The sequence below is a fragment of the Pteropus medius genome, unplaced genomic scaffold, assembly GCF_902729225.1.
Source record: "Pteropus medius unplaced genomic scaffold, Ma_sr-lr_union100, whole genome shotgun sequence".
In the NCBI taxonomy this organism is placed as follows: domain Eukaryota; kingdom Metazoa; phylum Chordata; class Mammalia; order Chiroptera; family Pteropodidae; genus Pteropus; species Pteropus medius.
The window spans coordinates 12523773-12541732 of record NW_024342474.1 but is presented as its reverse complement, the minus strand read 5'-3'; the positions used below and the strand labels follow the sequence as shown (position 1 = coordinate 12541732).

At 31.9% G+C, this 17960-nt stretch overlaps 1 protein-coding gene across 1 annotated transcript in view; it reads right to left on the bottom strand.

The window, feature by feature from the left end:
- Window positions 1-1058: 1058 nt before the first annotated feature.
- Window positions 1059-17960, bottom strand: part of TRHDE (thyrotropin releasing hormone degrading enzyme) — a 335250-nt gene continuing 318348 nt past the window's right edge. The window contains exons 16-19 of the mRNA XM_039866032.1: window positions 12683-12850; window positions 12008-12148; window positions 8715-8796; window positions 1059-3840 (exon numbers count right to left, since the gene is read on the bottom strand). Coding sequence (XP_039721966.1) covers window positions 3697-3840; window positions 8715-8796; window positions 12008-12148; window positions 12683-12850 — 535 coding nt within the window. The 3' untranslated portion in view covers window positions 1059-3696. The remainder of the gene's footprint in view (window positions 3841-8714; window positions 8797-12007; window positions 12149-12682; window positions 12851-17960) is intronic.

Here is a 17960-nt window from a genome sequence, read left to right as displayed (position 1 = left end):
ACCTCATCGGCGTTACTGAGAAAATCAATAAGACAATTAAATTTCTGACTTCCTAGAAAAAAATTCCTTAGTTTTTAATAGCCAGTAGATTTTAATTAAATGTATTATTGTAAACTTCTTTAGGAATAACTTTACTGCATCTAATTCAGTACTACTAATGCACAATTTTTTTTTTTACAACAGCGTAGATTTATAAACATTTTACTGAATGTTATTTTCACTGATGTAGATGAACACTATTTCACCTGTGGTCTGACCATCTGGTACTACAGATAAAGTTTATCAGAGAAATTTGTGTGGAAAACAAATCAAATTATCAATATTATAAGGTCACTTAAACAATGTTGACCAAAAGATTAAAAAAAGAAACTATAATCAGTTAACTATATTTTTTATCTCACTATTTCTTTACTTATGCTGAACAAAGTGAACACTGATTAACACTTCATCGTTGTCTGACATCATGCAAATTAGAAATATAGACTTTAAAAAATAATATAATTATTGTAAATATGTGAACCAGTTGTTCACATATTTTGATACTTTTCCAGTGTTTGAAAAATCTCTACTGAAATAGATACAGATATTTCAAACATGTCTATTTTAGTTGTAAGAAGTCTATATTGAAAGGTTATTGTATTTGTTTCCAAAATAACAATGATATAATTTTAAATAGTTCATGTTGTTGCTCTGCACCTCAGTTTTCTCACCAGAATATCAGGGCTAATATAATATATTATAGTTTTGAAAGGAGTCAAATAAAATAGCATGTGTCAAAGCTCTTTGAAAATAAAGTACAATTTATAAATATATGGTATAATCTTAATACCCTTGTAAGATATTACTGTTATAATAGTTGTAAATTATACTACCATAAAATTCTCAGTTTCATGATGTAATTATCCAAGAAATAATATAAACAAAAGTGAGTTAAAGCTCCAGTGAAAATTAATATTGTTGGAACTCAAGAATAAACTTAGCTTTAGAGGCTGTGCTTGTATACTAAAAAAAAAAAAAAAAAAAACTTCAAAGATTATAAGAAAATTCTAAGAGAAAAATGTATCAAAATGGGGGAAATCTTTATTTACAAGTTACCTAGAGAAATTTAATACCCAGTATGGTAAATAATTTAGTCCTTTATAATTGAAACCAAGTTTGGTGGGTGTACATAAATCGGCACAATAAACTTTTAAGCCTAGATGTTGGACATTTTCGACAAATTGTTATTTCATGCATATATATGATTTGAAAAACAGACAAAGAAGAGAAAAAAGATAAAAACTCTATGTAGAAAATAGAATTTTATAACTACATTTTACAGAATATTCCAAGAGTATCATTGGTCATTTTATTATTTTGAAAATATTACTTATTTAAACAACTAAAAAACATTAAAGCCTGATATAATCTTCAATATTTGAAACGATAATTATTGAAAAATATGTAGAACAAAAATTACATCTCAATGCCATTGGTACCACTTACACTGTTGAACAAATATTATATGAGGTATTGAACATTGCACATAATTATATACTTAGGATTCGACATTGTAGCTAAACCAGTTGTTCAAGGCCACTAAAATACTGAAAGAGGATTAAGATTATCAACAGTGGGGAGGAAAAAAAGAACTATAAAATCCCTTCTAACTCAACTCTGGAAATGGTGATTTCATTCAAAAGAATATCACAGCTACTAAGAATTTTCAGTAATTCACGACACAAAACAAGATGTCCACCTCTAGTTTCTTATCTTCTCTGTTACATGAATCCAATGGTGATATAGTACATGTTTTGGACTTGCACAGTAGTGTGATATTTATAGTTATTTCTCAGAACTTACCCCTTAAGGATTTTGTATATCCAATGAATATTAATTGAATTTCATCACTTCTGATAAGTGAGATGACTCTTAGATTTTATATTATGCATTACTATGTCTTATTAACATCACATAGAGTATTTAAAATTTATGTGTTTTAATTAAATGAAGTGCTGAAAAATTTAGGTATAAGTAACAGATATCAACTGCTAAAAAAGATAAAATTCAATTATAGGTGATACTCATTATGTGGATTAGAAACTACAAACTTACAATAAATCTATGGCTCCAGTTTCAAAAATATCTATACCCTCTGTTCCCCGCCCCACACCCCATCCCTGTGTTCACTGACTATTAGAGTTAAAATATTTTCTTTCAGTGATTTGCATGAACATTTGGAGGAGTGGAAAACCTCGGGAAAATAGAAAGTGGTCCACAAACATTTGGCGTATTTCAGTAATTGTATTGGTATTTTATAATGATACTTAAAATATATCAATTTGGAACATCTAAGCAATGTTTGAAGAGCTAGCCTACTGGGTGAGAATACCATTTAAAAACATTTGTGTTACATAACACAAAGCATGAAAAAGGTTGTCAATACTCAAGAAAAATCTTTACTCAAGAAAAGCAACTTTTCATTTTAATGGGTGGCACAACTGGCATCAAAGGTCATTAAAAGCTAATAGACCCACTTGAGGTATGGTTGCTTAATGGAGGATTAGATTGACGTAGACACAAAATCAACACATGGTGAGAGTTTTTAACTCACTGGACAACCCAACATGAGGTGGAAAAACAAACAGGATAAAAAATAAATATTTTTGCAGCACTAACAATTATTAATTATGCACAATTGCTTTATGCAATAAGAACCTTAAAATGATGGCAGAATCTATATTTAGAATATGAGGCTGCCACTTAGAAGAATCAGAACAGTGTTCAATCTACACATAAATTTTGTTTGAATTCATTTTTATGTAGTAGAATAGATCATTTTTCAGGAAGTAGATGAAAAAATCCATAACAAGTTGAGAAATTTGGTCAGGAAATTGTCAGGAATGATAGTGTTGAGATTAATTCCTTTCAGCCTTTTCAAAGTTTGAGTAAGTTTATAAAAAGAAATAAATTTTCTTTGATCTGAAAAGATTCTTTGCAGAAGTGCAGTGTACAACATACTACATACATAGGGGGCTTCCCAGTGTACATACACATATGCATACACTATGCATATATGCCTTTTTAACATATACAGAGCTTTAACTCAAATAAAATGAGTTAGCATCACAGTAATCATTGCAAGACAATCCAAGTGTTGATATAAGTGACACTGGTCACTTAAAGGGCTATTTTACCTCTTACAATGCCCAAAACTAAGAATAGTATTCCCTTTTTTAGTTTTTCTTTTACTGCAACACTGATTGTCATAGATAATCTTTGTGCTTTTGCATAATGCCCATCCTGGATGTAACATATATCCACATACAACATTGGACATCTTAAATAAGCATGCTGGAATACAGGCAGGACCACACAACCATGCACAAAATATTCTGAATATGTTTTTCCAAACTGACTGCAACATCAACATGCACCACTATCGTATTTGGTCCTGTACAGCAAGGAATATACAGCTGAAGCAATCATGGCTAGTTTCATTTGCAAGAGTTTCTTTAGAGAAGAACACCCAGTAGAGAAACAAAACAGAATGAATGAAACAAACAATCGAAATCCCCCAAAACCAACAATTAAAAAAAAATTCCTCCCACACGTTAACACTGAAAATCTGGCAATTCTTCATGTAGTACATTTTCCTCATTCTACATAATGCAGGTCTTCTCAAAATTTTGAGATGAATTGTTTACGAAACACATATTAGTGTCTCAGAGCTTTTCCTAACCATTGGAAAAGCTCATCTTGGTAAAGCATTTTCCAGCGCACGTTGGCTTCAACGGTTTCCACAGCTCTTGAGAAAGAGGCAGCAGCTACTCCATCGTAGTTCTTCATGAAGTTCTTTAGCTGAAAATAGATATTTTTAAATGGTAAATATGAATGTCTTAACATGAACTAATGTCTAATATACGTAAACAAGATGCATTTGAAACAAAGTACCACAGTCACTATAGAAGGTATATTTAATATGTGGAGCAAACTTAGTAATGAAATGCAATATAATAGATCGTGTCCATTAAGTGTGATTTCTTTTGGAATTGAAAGGAAAAAAAGGTGGATATCAGAATTTAAACAGCTCCAAGTTCAGTTTTTATAAATAAATAGTAAAACAGACATATTTAATTTAACTTTTTATAATAAGCTGGTGGGATTGTGGCAACAATGAGTTCTCATTACAAAGCATACCCAATTGGGTGGTGGAGAAAAAAAAAAAGTAATGATTATATAAAAACCAGATGATGAAATGACATGGCAATCACCTGAGTTACTAGACTCAGAAAGAATGAAGGAGAAACGTGGTCTTATTTAGGTAGAGAATTTGAGCACGTAACTAAAAGAAGTAATTTTTAAATTTTTGTCGTAATTTGTATAAATATAAGATTTTCTCTAAAGAATGCTGAATCTTTATTTCAAGATTTAATAATAACAGTATTTCTCTCTGTTTGATATGTTTTAAGAAACTGGCAACCAGCAAATGATTGTGATGCTAATAGACAAATGTGAAAAATCAACCTGCAACATAGAAACATTATGTGGTGTAATTAGCCTGGGGTGTGATTCATCACATGGTGGGTGCCACATGAAAGATATGCCAGGAGAGAAATGTAGTGCATCAAGACTGGCTCAAGGACAAAGAGAATTGGAGAAGGGGAGGGGGTGTTTAAACTGGAGTTAATTATACTTTTTGATTAATCTAAAAACTGGTTCATAGGTAGCTTACTTTGTTTATGACAGTGTTACTTTGATTACGTAATACTGATGAGTTTTCTCAAAGTTTATCTTCTACTTTCCTACAAACCTCTATGTCCTATGGCATCAGCAATGGCTAACTATATCTCAGAGCTATATCCTTTACAAGAGTTCAAAATCACTATGCTTTTATAACAAATATGTGAAATATCCAATGTATAACAAAGATTTATTGGTGCTATTCTTAAAACTAATTTGACATTTGACTGACACATACAAAAGAAAGAGGAAGATGAAAAGGGATTGGAATTTATCAAATAGTGCCAATATTTCAGGCAGTGTGCCATACACATATACCTGTAATATGTACCCATATATACAAAAAAAGTCTAATGAAAACACTTGAATCATATTTTTAAACTTTAGCTGACATCCAATAATTCATTTGTTTTTATTTATTTATGTTCAGACTCATTCAGTCTATATCCCTTAAGCAACAAATAATACATTTTGATCGATGTTTTGAATGTTTCCATTTATTACAAAAATATATATATTACATTGTACATTTGTACATTGCATATGTTCATTATAGTGACATTATTTACATAATATATGTCAATCAGGGAAAAATGTACCTACTACTTAAAAAATATGTTCTGCTTTATTACATATTTTCATAGGCAGTCGCTGAATATGCAGATAGTGATAATGACCCTTTGGCAACTTTGGTTCTGTGGGGCATGCTCTCAGCCTCTTGATGAGACATCAAGTCAACTGGAACACATGAAGTAAAACTCTAAGTCTTCCTCAAAGGCAAACTAGGATTTGAATATGAATGTGCTGTTTACATGATAGTAGGTCAGATTATCCTGCAAGAGAACACTCAGTAGAAAATGTAACTGGTGGGCTTCTAGGGATTCATTTCTTAAATAATAATTTAAGTACACTAAATACTGCCCTCATGAGCTCAGAGAGCCTGAGGTGACTCATGAATCTTAGAAGTAGCTTATTCATCAGAACACATCTGGCCTACTTTCGGTAGTTGGCATAAATTGATCTTATGCCCTATATTCTTCCACAGCTCTTCTGGCAAACAGGTGGTGAGAGCAGTGCTCTAACTGGTCCTAGGGAGTGATCACAGTGCCTTCCAGACCCCTGCCTCACTAGAGGCCATGGTGTAAATGGGAGACATTTGTCACTCCGGATTGCTTATTTCTGCAGCTCTTTGTTAGATTTTCTGCTGCTACTAGCTGTTACTACTGCATTTTCTAAATATTTATATGATCTTATGCTTTTATTTTAAACTGTGAGTTTAGACGTTTTTATAAAATAACATTTAGTAAGATGTCAGAGTTGTTTGCGCTCCCTGTTCTTCACAGCATAACATTTCTAGACATGTTTGTTAATTTCTCTATTAAAAAACATTTTAACATTTTATAAAATTCTTATTCTAGGGTACCCTAGACACTAACATCACAAAATAAGTTATTTGCAGAATAAATTACAAAACATAATGTACTCTTAGTAACTATACAAATGAATTGGATTAACTATTGCCCTATTATGAAGTTTATGTTTTCCACATTAAAACTGTAAATGGGATGTCTGTGATGCACAAGATCTATATTCTTCTACAACACTATTGTATATTAGATTCAAGAGGCAGGAGAATGAGTGCTGGAGAGGATTGCTTAATGGACATTAGTATAAAAAATGGCAAGGTCCTCTGAGGTTCCATGTGGTTGTGCTTCCACTAGTTTAAAATTAAGGAACAAATGCACTGTCTCATGGAGAAATATTGTTCAAATTGCCAGAGCCATGTAATTAAAGGATATTGCCAGTTTCAGGTTCTAGAATGCGGTTTTGGGGATGGGACCATGGAATAATACAAGTATCTCTACTTAATGCCCCTAAAGTTGATGGAGATCATTAAAATCTCAAATGAATTTTTCAGAATTCATAAAGATGCTGATTCCTCTTTGATCTATAAAGTGTTGAAATAAGAATATGCCATATCCAAAGGGAGCATATTGGAATTTCTGCTTACAAGGCTAATCACTTACAAGAGAATGAGACGAATTTCCTCTGCCCCTTTATATTTATGGAACGGGGTTATCAGCAATAAAAATGAACCCCCCATCCTGCCCAACAACAGCGATCCCCAATTTTACCCATGACGAGATAATTAAAGTATGGAAAAGCCTCAGGCCACAGTTGTTCAACTAGAAAGTCAGAGGAAGCAGCTGCGTCTTCTCATGCTATGGAGAGCCTCTACTGCGAAGTTAGCTGCTTACAGATGATGGACTAAAAAGTCACAATTTAGTTTCAGTTTTGAAATTGTACCTTTTATTATAGGGGCATCTGGGAACATTTCAAATGGAAATTAAATCAAATGTAAAAAATTAGATATATAATATTAATATATTAGAAATATGTAAAACCAATGGTCAGTATATGATAAAATCAATTAAATATCCATTTAAAAGATTTTTTCATGTGGCATGGGTATTACTGAAGCACGGAAAAATGAAAGAGTTAGAGGATAGAAGGATAGAAGATAGAGAGCATCAGGGAGGAGAAGGGGCAAAGGAGGAGAAGACAGGAAAGAAGGTGGGAGGAGGAAGGTAGCAACAAGGAGGGGAAAAGGGAGGTGAAGGGGGAAGAGGAAAGGATCTTTCACTTCAACAAGCTGCACAGGTTGTGACTAAATGAGTCTTTTACTCTCAGATTATTGAATATGAAATCATGGAATTAAAAGTACTTATTTAAATACAGAGAAAATTGGAAGCAATCATTAATTTAATTGTTTTTTTCTTTCTGCTTCATATGGATATGAAAAAAAAGTCCTTCTCATTTAGCTTCCTTTATTAAAAAAAATATAGTGGAATGTGTGCTGGGGCTTTCAAAACCAAATTTTTCAGGGTTGGGAACACACATAGCAGGAATAGAAATTAGATTTTAAGTCGTTACAATCAGAGACTTAGCTTAGTTCGTGGTGTGAAAGAATCCAAGTTAGTACATGGGGGATGATCATACAAAATTGGGCAATATCAGAAGATATTAAAGATGGTGTCAGGGTTGATGCTTCTGGGAGATTGCTGCTCAATGTGATTAGCTCTGTGTCACAGCATCAGGTATTCCATCAGTGAGAACCAAAGAAATCATGAGTCTCAAAGACAAAGCTCAGCTATGTTTTATAATAGGGAGAGCAGGAAATGAAAAAGAGATAGATGTTTGAAGCCCCATTTATTTTAATCAATTAAAAGTATCTATATTTTGTTCCTTCCTCCTGCCTACGTCTCCCTTCCCATTTCACATTCCTCTCTATTAGAGATATAATACAGTAGCTGGTTTCAGAGAAATAAACCAGAGAAAAAGGGAATGTTAGATACTCTGTAAAATGGATACTAGGGCTTAAAAAAATTAAGTTTATTTTCGTTAATGAAATTCCTTTGTGATTGATTGTATCAAGCAAAATTTTAAAGAAACTATTAATTTCAATATATATTGCAAGATACACTCCCTTCCAACATATGAATTCATTCCATTTAACAGACTGGATAGCATGAAGAATTATTATCACATCCATTCTCTGTATGGGCCTGAACACAAGGTAGTGAGACTCAAGTTCTGTACTTCAGCCTCAATGTTGGTTTCCTGTATCTAAATACTGCGTCATTATGAAAGCATAGTTTTGTTCTTTTCGAGGATCCTAAACTGAGTTCACAGAATCAGCTAATGAGCATCTGATTGTTATCGAAGATTTCTGGAGTGGATTTGAAGCCTCCCACTTTGAAAATCATTACATTTGAACACTTCTCCCAGGCATTCAATGTTTAGTATGTTAGAAATATCTTTGCAAGTAATTAATTGAGTAAAGTATTTAGCGTGTGTGTGTGTGTGTGTGTGTGTGTATGTGTGCGCATTTAAGAAATGGATATGAATCTGTTGGGAATAAATGGTTGAAGTAAATATATAATTTAATATTTATAAAAGAAAAGCATTAGAACTCATCTTAAAATATTTACCTCTTTAAGTTCACCTTCAGTATTAAGAAATTCTGTAACTCCACTGATAAGTTTGGAATTCATAAATAATGCCTCTCCATACCTCAAAAGATAAAAAAAAAAGGCTTAATGTTAATACAGGCAGTAATTTAAGAAATAACACAATAAAGAGTTTTTAGAATCCTTCTCTAGGGTTCCATTTGACCAGTGTTGTCTTGATGCCATGAAGATCTCAGAGCATTCAAGGTCCATTTCTCTAGGGAGTCAGAGAGGTGCAAAGAGCTGTGGCTATGGGATATCAGCAGAGGTCCCCTGATTTGGCTCATAATTTTTAAGAGAGGTCTGAGTTGTAGTAAATTAAAAAAAAAAAGGGGGAAGACCTCTAAAATTAGATTAAGAAAATTACTGTTATATTCCCAATTCCAAGGCCTGAGGAAGAAGCATTTGAAAATTTTATAGTAACCTAACTCACTATATGGAAAAATAATCTCAACAAAGAAAACAGAACTGCAAGATAAATTTGGGCATTACAGTATATCACACAGATCCTTTCATCTGGTCAGTTACAACTGACATTGGCATTCTCCTTTTACATGTGGGTATTAAAATAAAATATCAAGTTGTTCATTTGAATTGCATAATCCTACCACAAACATAATTACTTGACTCATGACCCAAGGCAAAAAGCAATTCGTGTCCATGAGTTAGAAAGATTTCTCATTTTATTAATCTGTCTCTACTATGCTAAGGATACTTATCACAGGCTACTGTACTCTTAGAACTGAGTACATCAAAAATAAGATTCTGAGTATTTGGAAGCAAAGGTCTAGCCACTGTTACAAGAGGTTTTCTAATGCCGCTCTTACTTTTGGAACCTTAAGTAATTTTGCTTTCGAAGCCTCAGTTTTGTCATCTGTAAAATGAGGAGACTAAACTGGATGACTGCTATAATTTTTATAATTCTAACATCAAACTATTCTGTGGGAAAATGTTATCTAATTAAAATTAAACAGGCACTTAATAATAATGTAAGTAATCAGTAGTAATCACTATGTGGTTACAGAAATGGCCTATTGTCCAGGAATAAAAATAATTTTTTTGAAGAGCATTTTACTTATACTTTCTTACAGTCTTGTGAAAATGAATAAGGCACAATCCTTTCCTTAAAGGCATTATATTACCAGTATTGTAAACAGATAATTTCCATTTATTGTGGCTAAATATAATTATAATAAAATTATATACCTTATTAAGAGAAGGTCTTTTTAGCTGTGGGATCTTGGGAAAGGATTCAGGGAGATGAGGTCACATAGAATGAGTATAGAGTAGTTTCAAAAATCAAGGAAGAAAGTAATTTTGGCAGAAGATCAATGTAAACAGAAGTAAGGCGATGTGAAGCAACATAGTGTGTGTAGACAACTGCAAGCATTTGGTATTAAGAGTGCTGGGGATAGAAGAATAAGCAGGCCTAGAGGTTAATCAGAGGACTTATTAGGGACCTTAGTTTTCAGAGTAGCACAGAACCATTGAAGGTTTTACATTAGAGAAATGTCACAATTGTTTTTCAGAGTGATTCTTGGGACAAAGGGAAAAGCCGTGTGTGTGTGTGTTGAACATAATTATAGAAGCAGGGTGGGAGAAGGGTATTGTTAAGAGTACTGGTAAGAGATAAGGCAGTGGTAGCAGGAGAAGACTAATACAAGAAACATATAGGAATTATTAAATTGACAAGACCTCAAATCTCATTGTTACGTATGGGAAGGGAAAGGGGGAGCTGTATGTAGATTTCCAGGTGTCTGGATTGAAAAATTGGTGGATAGACATTGTTCACTTAGAAAAGGAAGAAAGGTGAAAATGATGGGTTTAGCTTTGCTGGTATACCCTAGTAGGGGATCCCAACAGGCAACTGTCAATTATAGGGTGAAATGTCTGAGTTAGCAATATAGATTTGAGAGTAATTAAAACCATGAGAGTAGATGGCCACTAAAACCAGGAAGAATCTGCCGGAGAGGAAGTAATGAGAACATTGGACATTGTCCCCATGAACTCAAATGTTCAAGGATTGACAGAATAGGAGTAGATGAAGGCTATCTTATTTATCAAATTAAATGCTGCCATATCTGTATATATGTTAAAATCTCAACCTTTCTACTTTTTGATTAGAAATCACGAACTCTGAGACAAAACAGCTATATCAGGAACCAAACATTTTTTGATAGAGTCTAAACTATATATACATTACACTGAACTCTGATCTACGAAACCACTCCTTAAAGAAACTATGTGTACTGGTAGATATTTGATACTCTTTATAACAAAATGCTTGTACAAATTAGTTTCATCATGTGTCTAACTATTTACTACATTATCTGTATGACAACAAAGCAAGCTCTAATCTTCAAATCATTCCAATTTCTGAGCTGAAAATACAAAAAGAGCCTTTGCACTTTCTAGGAATATTAGTGCTTGCTGACAATAAAATATCCTTCGATAGAAATATGTTTGAATATGACACATCTATTTAAATCGAACTCTTTATATGAGGGCAACTGATAAGGTGTACTTTTTAAAGTAAAGTTTATACACCAGTTTTTGAGACAGAGCAGTAGGTCTGCACACTGTGTAGGGACATTTAGTTTGAGAACATTCAACATTTACAAGCTCTATAATGAATTTAATTTTAAAATACCATCGAGATTATCAGAGTAATAAATTAACATGTATTATAATACATTTCAATGTATAATGAAATATTTCTAAAATTGAGGCTGAAGAATTCTCACCATGAAACAAGATGTCTCAGGAATGAATTCTACTGGAACTAGAATTATATAAGGATTCAAAAGTTCCCTCTATATCATGGTTTTATTTCATGTGTTTTATGATATTTATATTTAACGGAAATTTAAAAAATTCTACAGAAGTAATTAAAGTTTTCTTATTATAGTACCATTATATCTGATTTATAAATCATTTTTATAACACATTCAGGATATAGAGGTTTTATGATACAATTTCTTCAACCTTGGGCAGTTTGATAGATTGTCCAGGAAAGTTGTACTACTAAAACTTTTCACTCCCCACATTATCATATATGATTTCGGTTATTCATCTTTAATAAATGAATAATGTTATAGACTTGTTAAAGTAATGTTGAGTTTCACAGGAGTGACAACACCCATCTTGGCTGACTATTTTAAAATCTAGTCCTGTTACCTGGACCTTTGTTCTAACACAAAAAGTTGGGCTTTTATTTCTCAGATGTCAGCTACATTCATTCATTCAAGAATGAATGATTGAACTCTTATACCTACCTGGTATTTAATATCTTCCACTTATCTCTAAAAAACTTCCAGGCAAGGTCCCTGCCATGTGGATTTCGAGCTACATGGATTATCACATCGATTGCATCTTGATCCAACACCACCTCAGAATTCAGTGACAGATTCAGAAGCCTTTAAGGATAGAATTGTGGGGAAATTTTTAGTTGACCAACTTCAACATTTTTGTAAAATTTCAAAAATTACGTGATTTAATTAATCATATTCTCCAAGAGAACTGTCCAATGTAAACTTTACTAATACAAATGTATCAATAGAACAATTTTCTGGTTATAAAAGAAAGGAGATCAAATTCATAGTATGTTAATACATTAATTAAATTCTAGAAAAATCTTGTAGTAGAGAAATCACAATTCTGATTCGATGATGCAAACTTACTTTTAAAATTCTTTATAGTAAACAATTCCTTTTATAGTAAAATATCATCTTACATATATAAACATATATGTAAAAAAATTAATTAGAAACAAAGGTACATCTTTCAAGTCAACTAGTTTTATTCATGTTAACACAACAACTTTCTTTAGCTCTATAAAGATATATTTTACAGTAACTAACACGTATTCAAGGGAATAAAAACAACTTCAGAACAGTTTGATTAATAAAGAATACTCTCATTACACAAATTTAGAACATTAATTGACCCACCTATTTAATAAATTCCTGTCATCACTGCAAGTTAAGGCTTCCAACAATATTTTCTTCTCAGAAACTGCCGTGGTGGAGTGGAATTTCATCCATATAAATTCCCAGACATCCTCATCTAGCAGTGAAACTCCTGTACAGTAGACGATGTCTCTAACATTTAGTGGTATTCTAAAGAAGCAACCCATGGTGGTTTTCTGTTAATTAAAAGCTTCATAGTATTGAAAATAAAGACAGGTGTTGCTTTACTATAGTCAGTTTTTTAAAAGATGATTTTTTAATTAGATTTTACCTGAAAGAGAATAATACTATATAATAATATTTAAAAATATTAGCGACCATGAATAAAATAATGTATTTTATTTAAAGGTACTTCTGAATGAAATTTTTGTTTCTAATCTTGAAACTATATTTAAATAAAAAAATGGAACATAAAGGCTTAAAAAATATATAAATAGAGTGCTTTATATTTTCACCAATATTAATATACCTATCAACCAAAGATTTTGCTCAAGAAGGACAAGAAAGCACTGGTTGAAAAGACTAATTTGGGTAAAACAGAAACAACAGAAACATTTCCTCCTAAATTCTTAGAAAATTTTTTCTAAAATTATTTTTCTCAAATAGCTCTCTAAATTTTGGAACCTAAAAGATTATTATACAGATAATAAATAAATAAAATATAAGTAGTAAATTTTGAGAAAGTAGAAAGTTCTTTTCTCTTATGTTTATAAAGGTGACTATAGAAAATAGACTACATTTTTACTTTAACTTCAAAACTATTAGAAAATTTAGTTAGTCTTGCTATTTATAAGTTGTATGCACTTTGCCATAGCAAATTTTTACTAAATACTGTTTTTTTTTTTCAAATTTCAATCTATACCCCACATTTTAAAACTAGGTTCTTCGAAAGAACACCTCAATGCTTAAATTTTAAAAAGTTAAAATGTATTTCTGCTGTGTGGTATATTCAGTAATTTATTATTAAAACTTCTCATTTATAATTTGAATGTAGCTATTAAGAATTGCCTTCTCTAGATGACAAGATAAAACAATCCCTTCTAAAGTTGTAGGACTTTGATGGTTAAAACACTGTTGTGGTTAAAAGAATACTTGAAAAACAGAAGAAAGTATCTGAATGACTATCTGTAAGGTGATCTTCATCTTGTTCTGTTTAGCACTAAGTAGGGCTACTCAGGATATTGAGGATGGTGCATTAAGATACCAGATGTATAGAGTTGTTAGAAATATCATACAAAATTCATGGTTCCCAGAAATGGATAAAACTGTTTTATTTTGTCTCTTCCTGGAAATAATTAAAGTTTTTGGAGAAAAGTTACTTTAACAGTGCTGACTAAAGACATTTTTCTTTGTGGTATTAGAGGCAAGCATTTTGTTTGTTTGATTTGTTTTATTTTTAAGGAAACAAAAGAAATACAAACATTAGAAAAAAACTAGCAAAGAGCTTCATACTTTCTCTTATTTTCCCCTCTTACCCCTGGATCCCCATGAAGAAAGTACCAACAATCATCTTCCCAGTGGTTGGTGAAAACTTTTCCCTGTTCTGTGAATGACTTGCTAGTCACACAGCACACCCTAAATCACCAAGGAAAACACTACCGCCACATTTTGAAGAATGTATCAATCATGATGCATACAGCATAAGATTACAAAGACGCCTCTATGTTCACTAAGTGCAATAAAAACGCAAAAAATCTAGTCTTCTAAATCAACAGCTAGGGAAGAATATGAGTCTTTTCTTCCAAAAATTACAGGCTACAGAGTACAACACTGTATTATTGTCATGATTTTGATCAAGAGATCAATATAAAAATTTGCAAGAAATAATAATAAAGTGTCTATTATAATCATCAACTCATCAATCATTGCACATTTTCTTAATGTTAGACATAATAGTAACAGTTTATTTTCTAAGAGAAATTCATTAAGCTATTAGTACATCAGAGAGACTACAGAATAAAGCCTATTGAATTGGGTTTGTTACTCTCTGTGAAACCAGTCTCCAATATCAATGGTTTCAGGTAGAAAAGGCATATAGAAAAATAGAAAATGGGAAAAAAGTAAAAAGAAAAAGAAAAAGCAGATATGTTTCTTGGAACTAACTTAAATGTCATACCCTATTATCACCAACAGTCCATATTTTTGTTATTCAGTAGTTGCTACTAGCTGATGCTTAGTAGTGTAAGACAAATAAATGAATGAATTGGCCAGTCCAAAGCCCTGGACACAGGCTACGGGACATAAGAGGTAGAAAATAACACTTTTGTGCAATACTGCGTTTAAGGTTACACATCTTATTTTATTTAATCTACATAACAATATCATGATCTCTGTTATAAACATCTTTTTTTGTGAGAGAGGGAACTCTTTTCCTAGGGAAGATATTTTGCCCTATAACAACTGTATAGTAACTTGAGAACCAGTATGATCTGTACATGAAAGTCATTCTTATTTTTATCATTAGCTTAGAGATGGCTAATGACAATGAAAATTAGATATATTGATTTCTATTAGAAGTAATATCAAATAATTGTCACAAATTCTGATTTTTGTTATTCAATAAAGCTATCTGATAAAAAGTAAAGACAACACAAAAATTTTAATTAAAAAATAGTATATCCTTTAAAAGGGTACTATCACCAACTCCTGCACCTAATCGATGGGCTGCAGAGTAATACCAATGCATCCAACCTATAATTCTCTTAGTGCTGAACTGGACACCGATATCACTTCTAACCTCTTTTTAAATTATTACTAGTATTATTTTTTTTATATCCACAGCATAATCAGTCATCTTTGAGACATATTCAATATTGGCAACACTGCTTTTCCAACAATAAGTATCCATTTTGTTCATTGAAATGATCTTTGTTAAGACGCAGCCTCTGGGTGACTGAAGGATATAGGCTGGTAGTGTATTTAAGGAGCTGCTGTATGGCAAGTTGGTCATACACAGAGCAAGGAAAAGAAATTTTAAAAGGAGACCCAGCACTAAAGTGTTGAATGAAATAACAGACAGACCACCCTGAAGGAATCTCACAAAAGTTGTCCTGGGCAAAGGAGTCCTTTGAAAGCAAAGCTGCCCAGAAGAGGGGCAGATTCTATGTCTGAAGCTGCAGCTACAAACCAAGAGAAAGACCATATAATTTGGATGTGCTCTGCAAGAAACTGCGGGTCAAGTTTCAGGCTTGTCAGCAGCTGTCTCTCTTTGCATAGCAGATGTATCAAATTTGATTACTATGAAAATGAAACACATATATGTTTACATATATAATTTAAAGCCTGTTGATGGTCCATTGAAAAATAATCCTCAGTATCAGCTGCAAATCCCTGAACTCTCAGGAAAAAAAAATAGCTCTATCAGCAGATGCTAAGAGGTATGCATTGCTTAAGATTCATAAGGGAAGAGCGAGGACAGAGCTGATTAGTTGGAGAATACTACTCTGATTTTTCTAGCATCTCTTCCCACCCCATCAACCTCTCATCTTCTTTGCCCACCGATCAGACAAAGAATCCATGCATAGTTCACAAGATTATTTGTACTCATTGCTGAAAATAAAACAAGATTGGTGAGTGCTGAATTTGCCAAGGGCCCTTGGTGCATGAAGGTTTCCATCATTAATGAACCGCCCCTCGCCCTTGTTGCTAAATTTGTAAAGATGTTCTAATAACATTTTAGCAAAATAATTGCTCTGGGGACAGTTTAAGATCTCATTGTATAAACCAAAGTCATTAGGAACAAATGAAAAAGCTCATTTGTTTGTAAAGCATAAGCTGATAAACCCACAGAACCCATAGTTGCAAACAGTACAAATGAGTCCTGTGAGATTCTTGATGTCAGGATTATGGGGAGAGAGGGCCCCTTCTCGTGAACAGGGAAAATGTTTATGAAAATGTGAATATCCCCACAGTCATTTCCCTTTAACTGCTGCCTTGAAAGTGAATCTTTTAATGGAATTTTATATTCTGGGAGAGAAAACTGTGCTTGTTCTTCTCCAAGTATGGTATACATTGTACACATGAGCAGGGAGGTAGTCTCTCTCAGCTGCCTTCATGAGAAGAATGGGATAAAAGCTTAGACAAAAAGAAGTGCCTTTATTTTTACTAGGTTACTAACACTGCAGAAATAATTACCTAATTAATGTAACTTGTACTATATATTTTTATTCTATTCTCTATTTAAATAGAATCATGATAGAGTTCATTTGTATGATACAAGTCGCAAAGCATAAAATTTCAGTATACTCATGTGAAGTAACTTGTTTTTGTATTTTGGTGATATGTTTAAACATTTTTTACTTTGCCGAAAGAAAATGCCTATAAACTAAATGTTTTGGGGTAGAAGTTAAAAAATTAAGTTGGTAGAAAAATAAAGGCATGTATTCTTTAGGAACAATTTTTATTGAGTTAAATAATAATGATGGTGGAATGGAACTAAAATTTTTAAATCATAGTAAGTTGGTACTTTGTTTATTAAATAAAAAATTGTGAAGTAAATTGATAAATTAAGATAAATAATGAGAAAAATTCCTGAAGGTTTTGCTATAATAGTTTTCATTGCTGCATTGTTTTTTAGGGTATAAAATCATGAGTCATCTAAAATAACAATCAGGGACTGGTTTGAGTTAAGATAAAAATAATGATTAAGAATGATAATATTTAATGATATGGTAGATATATTATTTAATATGATGAAATATAAGGACAGAGTATGTTTTGAATATAATACAATTGTATTATATTTTAAAAAAACATAATGTATATATTAAGTAGAAAGACTGAAAAGATAAGAGAATATTAACATTTGCCTTTAGACTTAGTAATTCTAAATAATCAATCTTTGTTTTTTTAACTCATATATTTCCAATTTGATAATTTAATAACTTTTACAATTACTTTTGAAATATAAGTAAATGTATAATTATATTTATAAAGTTAAGATTCTGTTACTATTAGAATAAAATACATTTCAAAATAGAAAGATGATATTGAATAAGATGTAGAAGTAATTCTGATGATAGTTAAAATATCTTTCATAGGAAACTATTACTTGACAAAGAAAAAAAAATCACACTATTTTAAAATATAAATTTGACCAGTAACTAACTCTAGATTAGACAAGTCAAGGTCATCACTTTGGTCTTCATTTTTCATTTTAATTGGACAGGGCTACAGTTCATGAGTTCTAAGGTTCTTTCTTCCTCTGTTATGCGAGATTATTTTCATTAGTAATTGTATTAACATTAAAATGTGGTTTTAA